Source organism: Eutrigla gurnardus, assembly GCF_963514095.1.
Source record: "Eutrigla gurnardus genome assembly, chromosome: 3".
NCBI lineage: Eukaryota > Metazoa > Chordata > Actinopteri > Perciformes > Triglidae > Eutrigla > Eutrigla gurnardus.
The window spans coordinates 27,921,427-27,934,404 of NC_139917.1; the positions used below are offsets into that span (position 1 = coordinate 27,921,427).

A 12,978-nucleotide genomic window follows, 5' to 3' on the forward strand; every position below is an offset into this window, starting at 1 on the left:
TCGTGTGACCTCCAGGTGAGTCCACCTGTACTTCGTCGGCAGTCAGGTGCAGGCGGTCTGGGATCTGAGGATGACGATGTCTTAAGTCGGCGCAGGACCATCAGCGGACCAGAGGGCCTCCCCGGCGAGCAGATCGACCCGTTACCACGGCAACCAGCGAAGCAACGTCCAGAGCCTCGGCCCCGCTCCACCGTGGGCTCCTCGGGATCAGAGATCACAGACGGCACGGCGACGCTCCGGAGGAGGCCACGCCCTCCGCCAGCAGACTCTGAGGCACCTGCGTCCGTGGATACCAGCGCTGTCGCCATGACAACTGGCTCCGACACCATACGCAGGAGACAGTGCACGTCTGAGCGGACGGAAGGTGCCATTCAAAGCAATAACCAATTGGACTCTCCCAGCAGTCAGACAGATAGTAGTAGCCAAAAGAACGGGGGCGAGCCGCAGCAGAACGGCGGCGTGGTCCTGAGGCGGAGGCCGGTGTCCGAGGTCTCTGACAGGAGAGAGAGCTGCGAGTGGATGGAGGCTAGGAAGTCCCTGAAGCCGCCGGTATCACCCAAACCATCCACAGTCACCCTGAGGAAGGCACAAGCTGACCCCCCAACCCCGACTCGCAGGGTCCCCATCCCCGGGCCGGATAATACAGACACGGCACAAAGCCCGGGTGAGATGCACAAGTACTCACTAAACTGAAGATTTGATATGCAGTCGCTGAGTCTAGCTCCTTTCTGTATTCATGCATATTTAGCCCCTCGGTAGACAGAACACTTCAAAGCCACTCTGAACAGATTCTCAATATGATTACAGCATTAAAGTTTGCAGGAAGCCTGAGGTTAGATGCATCAAAGGCCCTCGGCTGCAGTCGAAGTTTAGTCTACGCTACTCGTGTTTCTATATTGAGAAACAGTGAAAATATCATCAAAAGAAATGTGCAATAATTCAGTCTTATCATCATGATCATCATTGTAATCAAAAGACCAGTATTTGATGATTTTGTACTGCTAGCTCAACTAAATAATAGTGATCTGAGCTCCTTTGCAGGTTTTTATTATTGTGACATTTTGACCAAATAGAGATCTGCCTTCGTATCCAGCAGCAGTCCTCTACAGGTCTTGCATATGTGTGAGTGACCACTTGTTGCTGATACGACTGTTTGTCTCTCTGAGCAGAGCCCAAGCGCCTCCCTCCTCCTGTATCCCCGAAACCCCGTGGACCTCCAACAGCACCCAAACCAGGCAAAGCAACAGTGGCTTCAGCCGCCATGAGCCCGAGTCCTGCTGCAACCAGCCCAGCCTCAGCCAGCCCCACCCCGGCCCCCAAACCTTCCTCCCCGCTCCAGACAGCTCCTCTTCCAGCTCCTCTTCCAGCTCCTGACACCCCCTCGGCTCCGTCCCTCTCTCCGGGACTCCCTCTGGCTTCCCCCTCTCCAGCCCAGAGTCCCTCCACGCCCTCCCCGCACCCTGTGAAACCTCCCCGCTCCTCCATCGCCGGCCTCTCCATCGACCTGCTGGGAGCACGCGAGGTGGAGGAGGAGGAGGAGAGGAGGAGGGAGGAGGAGGAGAGGAGGAAGCACAAGAGGCACAAGGAGCAGGAGGAGGAGAGGAAGAGGGCGGAGGAAGAGAATCTGAGGGAGCTGGAAGGTGAAGTAGGGGAAGCAGTGGAGGAGCAGGAGGTGCAGCATCGCTTGGAGGAGACCAGCGCCTCCTTGGCTGCAGCTGTGCAGGCTGTTGAACATAAAATAAAAGAGGAGGACACACAAAATGAGTGAGTATGAAGTGAATCATCAGATTTCCCCATATAACGCACCTACAATCTCTCAGGCCACTTGTTGTCGTCCAAACTGACGATGATGAGTGTGATGGAGGTAGAAGTCCTGCTCATCTTCTGGCAGATGGAGCGCCTCCAACATGATACTCTCCTGTGAACATAAAACCTGAAAGTGACAGTTAAGCATTTAGGACATATGCTTCTTTGCTTCCTTCATCTCACCCTCAGAAAGACAGAGAATATTTTTTAATGTTGAAACTCCCAGGAAACATGAAGTCACTACGTTCAAAGCCAGCGGAAGTTTACACTTTGTGGAAACGTGATAAAACATTCAGTGTTTTAAATCGCATCCACTCCCATTTTAAGTGGCAGTAACGTTATCACAGCTCTGATTTGTGCCTGTGGCTGGCATCTGTACCTTAGCGACGGTTACTAGGGCTCTAAAGATCGTTATGCATCATGAGATTTGCAACGAAAGTATAATAATGGTTACACTCAGGGCGTACGGTGGTATTTAAAGCCTCACGTCAAAACAAACAGGTTGGAGTATTTATAACCATGACGTAAACCTGCTGGATAGAAACCTTGGTTACCGTGGTAACAGCAAGTTAGTTTTAATACTATAGCAAACACGTCGGAGCTGCTACATCCTCACACATGCAAAAGAAAAGCAACCGGTGTGTCTGTTTACAGCTCAACCAACCACACGCAGCACATATCCTGCGGCTGCTTAACAGTAATGCTGCTAAAGTAAAGCAGCGGCAGGCAGCAGGTTCTCTCTGGTGTTGCATTAGCAGTGACTTAATGCGGCTGTAACACGCTGTTAGGAGAGGGAACAGCACACAGTGACGCTGTTCTGAACTGGATCAAACTCTACTGATTACACGCCGAGAATCCCTTGTTCTCAATCTTAGAAGACTAAAAATAAAAACCATCATCTATACGGATAATTACATGAAATGTAGATACAACTAGGCTATTGCACATTATTATCACATTCTGCAGCTGCTGTCGGCTACGCGGAGATTTACTGTTCTGGTTGGCTGTCGCCGCGGTAACACGGAGATCTAGCTGGTGTGAACAGAGTGCAGCATTTAGCTGATTAAGAGACAGATATTTCCCTCCGGAGTTCTCTCAGGACATGATAATGTTGCTGCAGAACTGCTGCAGGCAACTGTTTATTATTATTATTATGACTGCAGATATAATTGTCCAATTAAATAAATAAGTGCTTTCTTTTTTACTCTAATTGAATGCGTTTTTAAATCCTCTTAAAACAGTATGATGTGAAGTCTGTGGGGACTTTGAACTGAATTCAATGCTGCAGCCCTAATATTAATACTGCGTGTCTGTGTTGAGGGAAATAAACCAGCTCACACTCTCCACTTCCCATCTATCATCGACTGTGACTGCGCCGTGTCGGCCTCATTCACAACTAACGCTTCCTGTTTCTGCCGTTCCCACTCTCCAGCTCTCACTCCAGCAAAAAGTCCACGGTCTCCATCTTGGACGACATCGGCAGCATGTTTGACGACTTGGCGGACCAGCTGGATGCGATGCTCGACTGATCAGCCGCCAACTTCTCATCTCCAACAAGCCCTTTCCACTCTTTCCCTTCCCCCATCATGCGTAGGTGTATCAAGAAAACTCGACCAAGGCTCGATGCTGGCGCTCTGACAGTGTGTGTGTGTGTGTGTGTGTGTGTGTGTGTGTGTGTGTCCCTCCTTGCGTGAGCGCTTCTCATGTAGCCTTGTACAGAAATACTGAGGAGGGAGTCCTCTTCGCCTGGCGCAGTAGCTCTAGACCGCCTCCCGATGCGAGGAGGCCGCTCCCACACAACCTCTGACCTCTGGAGAGCAGCGAGTCGCCGCCGCCCAGCCTCAGGCGGCTGTGTGGACCCAGAAGCACAATCATGTTCCTCATCCTTTTATCTCTACCGACTCCGACAGAGATGCGTACTCAGTCGGACGGGGAGGCAGACAGATAAGCATATTGCTTGCAACAAATAAGCACATAAACTGGCTGACAGACAGGCAGATAGATAGGCAGATAGCTAGATAGATAGACAAGATGCACACAGATGAGGTGCCGGAAAGAGAGTTTTTCAAAAGCACATGGAAGACAGGCCGCTTTCTGAGTCTGTCCCTACTCCTGCGATGTCAGGATGCATTTTTCCAGCTGAATCGTAGCTTCTATTTCTCTTCTGTATGAGCGGAGGATTGTGATTAGCCGGACTTCCTGACCTGTGTGTTGTCTCTCTCTCTCTCTCTTCATGTTGTTGTTGTTGCTGTTGTTGTTGTTGTTATTGTTGCCGTTGTTATCGTTACGAGTGTGCGTAGTCCCCCCCCCCCCCTCCCCCGCTGATGCTCATGTCAATGTCCTCCCACTCGTACAGTAGTTATTCTAAACGACGACATAAAAGTGTGTCCATGAATTTGGAGACACTCTCGCACACACACACACACACACACCAACATTGGTTTTGATCTCGCTGGTGTCTTTACTTTGTTGGTGTTTAGCTCCATCTATGGAGGTTTGCTTGGAAATGAATCTACACATCCGCACACACACATTTACATAAAAAAAGACACATATATATACAAGCACACTCATGCGGTGTATCCTTTTGTCCTGCTGCAGTGAACAGTGTTTTTAAAAGATAATCCTATATTTCAATGCTTTATATAGTACATCCAGTAAACATACATAGAGTTTATTATACCTGGGTATTTGAGCTGCTAGAGCTCCCTCTAGTGTTGGTTAGTGAAACTGCCTCTAATCTGCCCACCTTCCAACATGTCTCTCCCCCCCCCTTATCTCTCCCCCTGTGTATGTTTTGTTAACTCTGCATCTCTCTGTGCCTTGGTAGTGTTCTTTCATATATTCTTTTTTTTTTGTCTCTTTTTTCTTGTTTTCCACGCAAACATGTTTAATGTTTTTTTTATTTGTTTCCTTACAAACCCTCATGTGTCTGTGATGTCAAAACTAGCTTATAGGTTGAGTTGTGAGTCCCTTAAAATCAATCACCCAGTCTGCAGTCCTCCTGTAACCATTGAGAAGCCTTGTACGAGCCCATATAAGCCCCCTCTGTAAGCTGTAATAAATGGGCTCTGCTCCTCCTCTGCTCCCCGGTTTTCTGTGGTCCCCCATGTAGGCCAGACAGTGGATCAAACCACTAGTGTTTATCCCAATGAAGAGTCCACTTGTATTTTTATGCTCTTTGAAAACAAAGATATATTTGAGAGACAGATGGTTATATGTGAATAATAATTATAATAATAATAAAAGTGATGATGATGATGATGATATTAAACATTGAATTGAGGTGAGCTGATTGAGCCTGTACATTTATGGTTGAGTGTTGTGACGGCTGTTGTGCCATGGTTGGGTTTAGGTTGTGTTTCTGCTGTGACGATGCATTCCTGTACAGCTGTGATCAGAATAAATGTATAAATTAAACCTTACGTGACTCCTTAAGCGTGTTTTTTTTTTTCAGGCCTTGTTTGCCAGCGATTTGTCAGAAACTATTTCTCGACTCTTTCTTCTCTGCAACACCAGTTTTACATGAATTACATTCCACATTTTTCCATTCTGTCACTATATATTTATTTTGAGTGTACATTCTACAAATATTAAATATAATGGGAAGGCCAACTCTAATATTAATTAAACTACATGTTTAAAATGTAGACAGTTTTTGGGGGAGAAAACTAACAACTAAATTAACTGAAAAGGTTATATTTCTATAACATTCCTGGCAGTGTAGAGGAGGTTTTGAATCAACATTTGGCAGATTATAACCACAGCAAATGTAATTGGATAAATAATATACTTATATATATTTATTTTTAAGAAATCTAATTTAGTGGCTTCTTAAATCCTCAGAAAGGGGTTGGGTTGGTGTCCAGTCTCTGCTGGTGGACTTTGAAATCAGGACCTCTGTATTTATAAAAATCAATGCAGCAGCTCTGCTCATTTATTGCTCAAATGTCATTTTATGCAAATTCTCCGTTGTTTGTCCAAGACATCAATGAGGCCCGAATATGGTCAGAAAGCCTCCACTTCTTAGAAACTCCAACGAATTGACCAAGATAGCTAGCTAGTTAACTGCCTAGCTAACTAGCTCGCTGCGTAGCTAATCCAGATGCTATGCAACTAACTAACTCGCTGCGTAGCTAATCCAGATGCTATGTAGCTAACTAGCTTGCTGCGTAGCTAACAAGATGCTATGTAGCTAACTAGCTCGCTGCGTAGCTAATCCAGATGCTATGTAGCTAACTAGCTCGCTGTGTAGCTAATCCAGATGCCATGTAGCTAACTAGTTCGCTGTGTAGCTAATCCAGATGGTATGTAGATAATTAGCCCGCTGTGTAGCTAAAGCAGATGCTATGTAGCTAACTAGCTCGCTGCGTAGCTAAACCAGTTCGCAATGTAGCTAAGGGGCCGCTGTTTAGCAAACTTGATCTCTATGCTACATAGCATAGCGAGCTAGCTAGCCCAGAAAGGGGATGGACTTCCGCTTTAAATTGGACGGAAGCCGTGTAGGTTAACGCGCATCCTCTGGTGCGTCGTCAGTCCTTCGTGGTGTGCAGCAAGGCAGTAGAGATGGACCCTCGGTGCCTCTTTCAGCGGGATCTCCTGACTGTATCCCCCGGCAGCAAAGATGAACGGAGCGGGCTAGTTCATGCGAACGAACCGTGACCGGTGAAGTAGGTGAGGATCGCGTTGTTAACGTGTTATATATGTTGACCAACTTAACGCGTTGCTGTGGACGGCAACACGTGGATGTTCTGTAAGGGCCCGAGCCGCCACGTGGTGCTATGTCCACGTCTAGAACTGTTCTATATTTATATATTTGTATATATATATATATATATATATATATATATATATATATATATATTCTGAATATACTTACTTACTTGGATTTATCCAAAAATCAAGTCTTGGCTAGTTAATTAGTCGCAAGGAGCCGTAACGTGGTTTAATTTCCTAGTCCATAAGAATGCTTTGCGCATGGGGACCTTTTAACATAGTATAAATCACAGGTCCAGCCCACATAAAGCATGTCTTTTATTAGAGTTATTGTGTGAAATGTCTAAAATACTATTACAATGTGTGCAGCTTCACTAATTACCCTTACCCTTTGCTTTCCCTCCTCCCAGTAAAGTCACATGGAGGCCTGCTGGAGTTGAAGGCTGAGATAAAGGAAGGGCATTTTCCTTCAAGATGGTCCTCGCTGGGTTTGAGAGCTGGTGAGTCCATGAAATGTCTGCATTTTAATAACCTGCAGCCTGTGATGACAAAATCAAATTACTTTTCTGACACCTACTATGAGAGCTGCATTGCAGCTCCTGATTCTACCTTTTTTCTGAGGCTTCATTATTGGTGTATTCGTGTAGTCTTTACCTAAAAATTGTACATTTTACTAACTTTTTCTCAATTGTTTCAGTAATAACGAGGACTGAAATGTTCAGAGAAGTCAAGATGACAACCTAAGATCGACAAGCCTATTGGACCTCGCTGGGTTTAAGAGCTGGTGAGTTCATTAAATGTTATTTTAATAACCTGCAGCCTGTGATGACAAAATCAAATTACTTTTCTGACACCTACTATGAGAGCTGCATTGCAGCTCCTGATTCTACCTTTTTTCTGAGGCTTTATTATAAGTATATTAGTGTAGTATTTACCCCCAAATTGTACATTTTTACTCACCTTTTTTCCCTGAAACTGTTTCAGGAAGAATGAGGACTGAACAGTTCAGATCTGTCAAGATGACAACCTAAGATGGCTGTGATTCAGATGGTCCTGACATCGACGATCTTATTGGACCTCGCTGGTTTAAGAGCTGGTGAGTTCATTAAATGTTATTTTAATAACTTGCAGCCTGTGATGACAAAATCAAATTACTTTTCTGACACCTACTATGAGAGCTGCATAGCAGCTCCTGATTCTAGCTTTTTTCTGAGGCTTCATTATTGGTGTATTCGTGTAGTATTTACCTCCAAAATTGTACATTTTACTAACTTTTTCTCAATTGTTTCAGTAATAATGAGGACTGAAATGTTCAGAGACGACAACCTAAGATCGACGATCTTATTGGACCTCGCTGGGTTTAAGAGCTGGTGAGTCCATGAAATGTTATTTTAATAACCTGCAGCCTGTGATGACAAAATCAAATTACTTTTCTGACACCTACTATGAGAGCTGCATTGCAGCTCCTGATTCTACCTTTTTTCTGAGGCTTTATTATAAGTATATTAGTGTAGTATTTACCCCCAAATTGTACATTTTTACTCACCTTTTTTCCCTGAAACTGTTTCAGGAAGAATGAGGACTGAACAGTTCAGATCTGTCAAGATGACAACCTAAGATGGCTGTGATTCAGATGGTCCTGACATCGACGATCTTATTGGACCTCGCTGGTTTAAGAGCTGGTGAGTTCATTAAATGTTATTTTAATAACTTGCAGCCTGTGATGACAAAATCAAATTACTTTTCTGACACCTACTATGAGAGCTGCATAGCAGCTCCTGATTCTAGCTTTTTTCTGAGGCTTCATTATTGGTGTATTCGTGTAGTATTTACCTCCAAAATTGTACATTTTACTAACTTTTTCTCAATTGTTTCAGTAATAATGAGGACTGAAATGTTCAGAGACGACAACCTAAGATCGACGATCTTATTGGACCTCGCTGGGTTTAAGAGCTGGTGAGTCCATGAAATGTTATTTTAATAACCTGCAGCCTGTGATGACAAAATCAAATTACTTTTCTGACACCTACTATGAGAGCTGCACTGCAGCTCCTGATTCTACCTTTTTTCCTGAGGCTCCTACAGTAGACTTGTGAAACTGTTGGTAGTTTATGTGAATTAAAATGGCGTTCTTTTACAGGTTGATGCGTGACTTTACAAAGGGGAACGTAAACTGCATGACCCTGCTGATGACTGGTGATCTGGTTTATGTTAACGGTAAGCCTGTGTTTATGTTTGACGCAGGCAGTGATGAATCTCTTGACACCTCGTATGAGAGCTTTGTGCTCCTGATTCTAACTACAATGATGACATTTCCATTTGGGTCACAAATGTTGTCTGAACTGTATTTTTCTTTCAGGTCCCCCCCCCAACACCAGAAACCTGCTGCCAGACCTGAATGAAGAAACTACAATTATGTTTATCGAATCCCAAAATAAGTCTGTATAACGAGCTGTAACTTGTTTGAATAAACAGTAATACTTGTAACGTCTTTCTCTCACTTGCCTGTTTTTAAATGAAACTGAATTGCCTCGTAACACAGTAGCCATAATGTGACTGATAAAAGCAGTTTGTTTGCCAGAATGGACTCGTATAATCCAGTCGGCATGTTCCTTTTGCAGGTGCAACTTGTTTGACTTGCCTTATATTTGTGTATTCACATCGCCAAAGAGATGCAAATACTTAAACACATCATTTAAATCGCTGGGCTCTTTCCTGTAAAACAAACATTTCAGAGGATAATCTGCTCTAGTTCTGAAATATATTCTAAAGTTAATGTGGGAGGAATAGTAGGTTGAAATCTTGTTTTTGACATTTGGATTACAGATCTTAATTATACTTATAAACTTGCATTAAAGTGAGGTGAGTGAGTGTTGATGCAGCTCGGAGTCACTGCGGTTTTGTCCCATCAGATTCTTTTCTTGTGACTTTGGAATTTCACCTCAGATTTCAGACTATTTCTGCCACTGAAAGGCATTTTCTTAAAATAATGACTTGGTATTTTCTTAAAATAATGACTTGGTATCTCACAATGTGAAACTTAATCAAAAATAATCACTTAGTATCTCCAAATATAATATATAATCAGTGTCAGAATAAGTGAGATACTGAGTAAATGTCTGTTCCCTGGCAGTGGTGGAAACGTCTTCCATTTCTGATTCTACTGGATACTCTGATGAATGTGACGCAGCCTATTATTAGCGCAGAAACCGACACATCCGGTCTGAATTAATTAATTAATTTAAAAAAACACCTCCCGGTTGGCGTCCCCTCTTGGAGCGCGCTGTCCTCATTTGCGTGCCTGCTGCCGGTTCGTGTGCGCATTTCCATACAGGTGCGTCCTCGTCCCGCAGACCTCCTTTGACTGTCAAACCAGGACGGCGGCGCTTCCTCCGCCCTGCGCATCCCGCATCCAGTCGCTACCGGAGACGAGCGCAGGGGAGTCACCCTGCACACACACACTCACACACACACACACACACAAAGCCGACAAGCCGGACTCTTCTGCCGGGGAAGAAACTGCACCGACCCCCGCCTATCAGCAGCTATCGCCGCCGTTGGAGCCCCCGTGTGCATCTCCCATCAGACGGCTGCACGCAAAATCGACCCGCGGTCCTCTCCGGTAGGCCTGACGGTAAGAGCGGCCGTTTGAGTGTATGTAGGGGGGGGGGGTTCCATTAACGGACATAATCACGACAGAAATAATCACGGATGTTTGAGCTGCACGGTGACCGCGTCATCCTCACACACGCTCGCGTTAAACGACAGCGACTTCAATTAAATGTGAATTAAATGTGATTTTATTTGCGACCAGCGGCCTGGAAACAGCCGAGTGATGTTTATTTATATTTATATATATATATATATATATAGATATATATAATTATTAATTATCATTATTATCATGGAGGGCCTCTCGGCGGGAGCAGCTGCTGGGATGGAGGGATGGATGCCGGTGGAGGAAACATAGATCCATAAACAAAAATGGAAGTGGGAGGAGGGAAAGAGAGACCATCAAACTGATGCCTGGTCGGCCTGAACCCCCCCTCTTCCTGCTGTCACGTGGCCTGTGACAGGGTGGGGCGCACTTATAAATAAAAGACAGCAATAACCTGAGAGTTGGCTATAAATACGCTGTATTCTGTTATATTTTCACTTCATTTATGTGTGACAGCTAAAAAAAACCTCCTGTGTTTACTCCACAGCTATACCTACGAGGTGTTTGTACTCTATAATACAGTTACTCTGCAAATACACAGAAAGTACACAGTCTGTTGACAGGAAACGGGGTATTAGGCCTGAACTGATGCCGTCTAAAACAACAGACTGCTGTCATTCATGGAGGTTGTAGCTCGGCTGGTTTAAAGACGCGTCGATTCAACTGAGATGTAGATGTTGAACTCTATAAGACGGAGGTGTGTGTTGTTTTTTAGAGCGTATCCTCGTTGATGAAGGCGGCGGACAGACAAACGCAAACGTAGGCCCGAGCCATGCGGCCCAAAATAGGTCGTGTGTGCCTCGATAACGATATACAATGTTTTCTGCTCATTTACTGCTAAGGATTTCCTCTTTTTGTCAAGATCTTTCGTGCAAAATTATCAGATTTCTGGAGAAATTTGAGTTAGTACGCGCTCGTTATTCATTTAGACGACGTAGAGGATTTCATCACGATACGATTCCAGTGAGATGATAAATTAGCCCCAAATGACACTACAATACAATACTTCACTACATCAGTTACACAACAAAGTCAGGGACAGAAAACCCTCCACAAGTAGAAGTTCTGATAATAACTTGACATTAGATTTATTGTTTTTAAAGCAACTGACAGGAAGATTAAACGGGTCGACGTGGCATTTTGACAGCAAACTATTTCAAAGTGAATGTGACCATCTGGTATCATTCATCTCTCAAACAAGCGCAGATGAACAAATCAGCTTTTTCACACAAACTTTCATCCAATCTGACAGTTTCTTCTTTTTTTAAGGACGCTGAAACAAAATAAAATGTTTTGTCACAAAGCTGAAACACTGCAGTTTATTCTGCTTATTCCTCTGAAAAGTAACACTTAATCAGACATCTACTGTTTCTACTGAGACTTTTACACAGAAGAATACACTAGCACAAGATGTAAAGAAGGTATATGTAACCTTTCCACATGCAAATGTAAAATTAATTGTGTTGAGTTGTGTATTATCCCAAATGTCTCCACGAATGTTAATCACTGTCCGTTTCATTTGGCCATCAGACCCTCTTGTCATACTGTTTGTTTAATCCACATTTAGAGAATACGCTTTTTAAGATGTGGGTCGTTTTTACCTATATATTTTAACCAGATGTTTGGAGTTTAGTCGTCCAACGTCTGGATATTAAGTTTTCAGAGAAACAAGCCGAGCATCAGAGCAACACTTGATTTAATCACCAGATCCGTTTGAGACTTCTCCAGAGAATTTGATTTACAGCTAAGTTTTGATGTGAAGTCTGTGTGTGTCTGGACTCTTAATCTACTGGAGCTTCATTCTGCTGTGTGTGTGTGTGTGTGTGTGTGTGTGTGTGTGTGTGTGTGTGTGTGTGTGTGTTTGAGCAGCAGCAGCATCATGGAGGAGTTAGACGTCCCACAGATGAGGAGAGAAGTGGAAAGCCTTCAGTATCAGCTGGCAATCAACAGAGAGAAATCCTCCATCACCGTTACCGAGTAAGTGTGTGGTCCACGTGCACACACACACACACACACACACACGCACACACAAGACACACACACACGCTCTCTGAAGTATGGAGTATCAGATTTGTTCTCACAGTGTTCGTGTTTCCGTTTGCAGGCTGGTGAAGTGGATCGAGGGTTGTGTTTGTGAAGATCCGTTTCTGAACCCTGAGCTGATGAGAGCCAACCCCTGGGTGGAGAAGGGCAAGTGTGTGATCCTCTAATGGACACACACACACACTCACACTCACACTCACACACACACATATAAAACACACACTCACAGATGCATATAAACTAAAGAATCATGCACTCTCAAGCACAGTCACGCTGCACTAACTCATTGAATCTCTCACACACACACACAGACACACACTCACACTCACAGACACACACACACACTCACACACAGACACACACACACAGACACACAGACACAGACACACACACAGACACACACACACACACACACACTCACACACAGACACACAGACACCCACACTCTATTGGTATTATCATGTTTATTTATTGGGAGACTCCTGAATGCTATTAATGTGTGTGTGTGAGTGTGTGTGTGTGTGTGTGCAGCACTGAGTAGCTTTCTAGAAGTTTGTTTCCATGGACTGCTGAGAAATGTTCAACAACATGTTTTTATTGGCTCTTTACACTGTCAATCAAAATAAAGACTGTTTTGAATTTAACAACTGGACTTTTGGATTCTTTTCAAACGCTTCCATCGGACATAGAAATGG

General features: G+C 44.2%; 3 protein-coding genes across 11 annotated transcripts in view; all 3 read left to right on the plus strand.

Moving 5' to 3' along the window:
* The window catches only part of LOC311008715 (caskin-1), a 29,909-nt gene extending 24,678 nt beyond the window's left edge, over nt 1-5,231 (plus strand). For all 3 annotated transcript variants that reach the window (XM_084002547.1, XM_084002548.1, XM_084002549.1), the window contains 3 exons: nt 16-664; nt 1,170-1,764; nt 3,239-5,231. In XM_084002547.1, the coding sequence (XP_083858673.1) occupies nt 16-664; nt 1,170-1,764; nt 3,239-3,335 (1,341 nt within the window). In that variant the 3' untranslated portion in view covers nt 3,336-5,231. The remainder of the gene's footprint in view (nt 1-15; nt 665-1,169; nt 1,765-3,238) is intronic.
* Nucleotides 5,232-6,304: 1,073 nt separating this feature from the next.
* Nucleotides 6,305-8,998, plus strand: LOC311010450 (uncharacterized protein). 7 transcript variants are annotated; one of them, XM_084004940.1, is made up of 9 exons: nt 6,305-6,480; nt 6,933-7,022; nt 7,220-7,306; nt 7,507-7,618; nt 7,814-7,892; nt 8,093-8,204; nt 8,400-8,478; nt 8,663-8,739; nt 8,882-8,998. In XM_084004940.1, the coding sequence occupies exons 6-9, from the start codon at nt 8,141-8,143 to the stop codon at nt 8,968-8,970; spliced, it is 309 nt and encodes a 102-aa protein (XP_083861066.1). In that variant the 5' UTR covers nt 6,305-6,480; nt 6,933-7,022; nt 7,220-7,306; nt 7,507-7,618; nt 7,814-7,892; nt 8,093-8,140; the 3' UTR covers nt 8,971-8,998. The 7 variants fall into 7 exon arrangements, 1 of the variants encoding a protein (XP_083861066.1); XR_014596790.1 differs by having other exon boundaries at nt 8,097-8,204; nt 8,663-8,985; XR_014596793.1 differs by having other exon boundaries at nt 7,511-7,618; nt 8,663-8,985.
* Nucleotides 8,999-9,786: 788 nt separating this feature from the next.
* Nucleotides 9,787-12,930, plus strand: LOC311011129 (guanine nucleotide-binding protein G(I)/G(S)/G(O) subunit gamma-13-like). Its single transcript, XM_084005885.1, has 3 exons — nt 9,787-10,156; nt 12,110-12,217; nt 12,345-12,930. The coding sequence occupies exons 2-3, from the start codon at nt 12,120-12,122 to the stop codon at nt 12,448-12,450; spliced, it is 204 nt and encodes a 67-aa protein (XP_083862011.1). The 5' UTR covers nt 9,787-10,156; nt 12,110-12,119; the 3' UTR covers nt 12,451-12,930.
* Nucleotides 12,931-12,978: the final 48 nt, after the last annotated feature.

Bases quoted from the DNA above. Each gene is read 5' to 3' on its own strand.
- LOC311011129 (XM_084005885.1), top strand. From the start codon at position 12,120: ATGGAGGAGTTAGACGTCCCACAGATGAGGAGAGAAGTGGAAAGCCTT. The intron at 12,218-12,344 runs GTAAGTGTGTGG...TTCCGTTTGCAG, and splicing joins TCCTCCATCACCGTTACCGA to GCTGGTGAAGTGGATCGAGG.
- LOC311010450 (XM_084004940.1), top strand. From the start codon at position 8,141: ATGGCTGTGATTCAGATGGTCCTGACATCGACGATCTTATTGGACCTC. The intron at 8,205-8,399 runs GTGAGTTCATTA...CAATTGTTTCAG, and splicing joins CCTCGCTGGTTTAAGAGCTG to TAATAATGAGGACTGAAATG. The intron at 8,740-8,881 runs GTAAGCCTGTGT...TTTTTCTTTCAG, and splicing joins TGATCTGGTTTATGTTAACG to GTCCCCCCCCCAACACCAGA.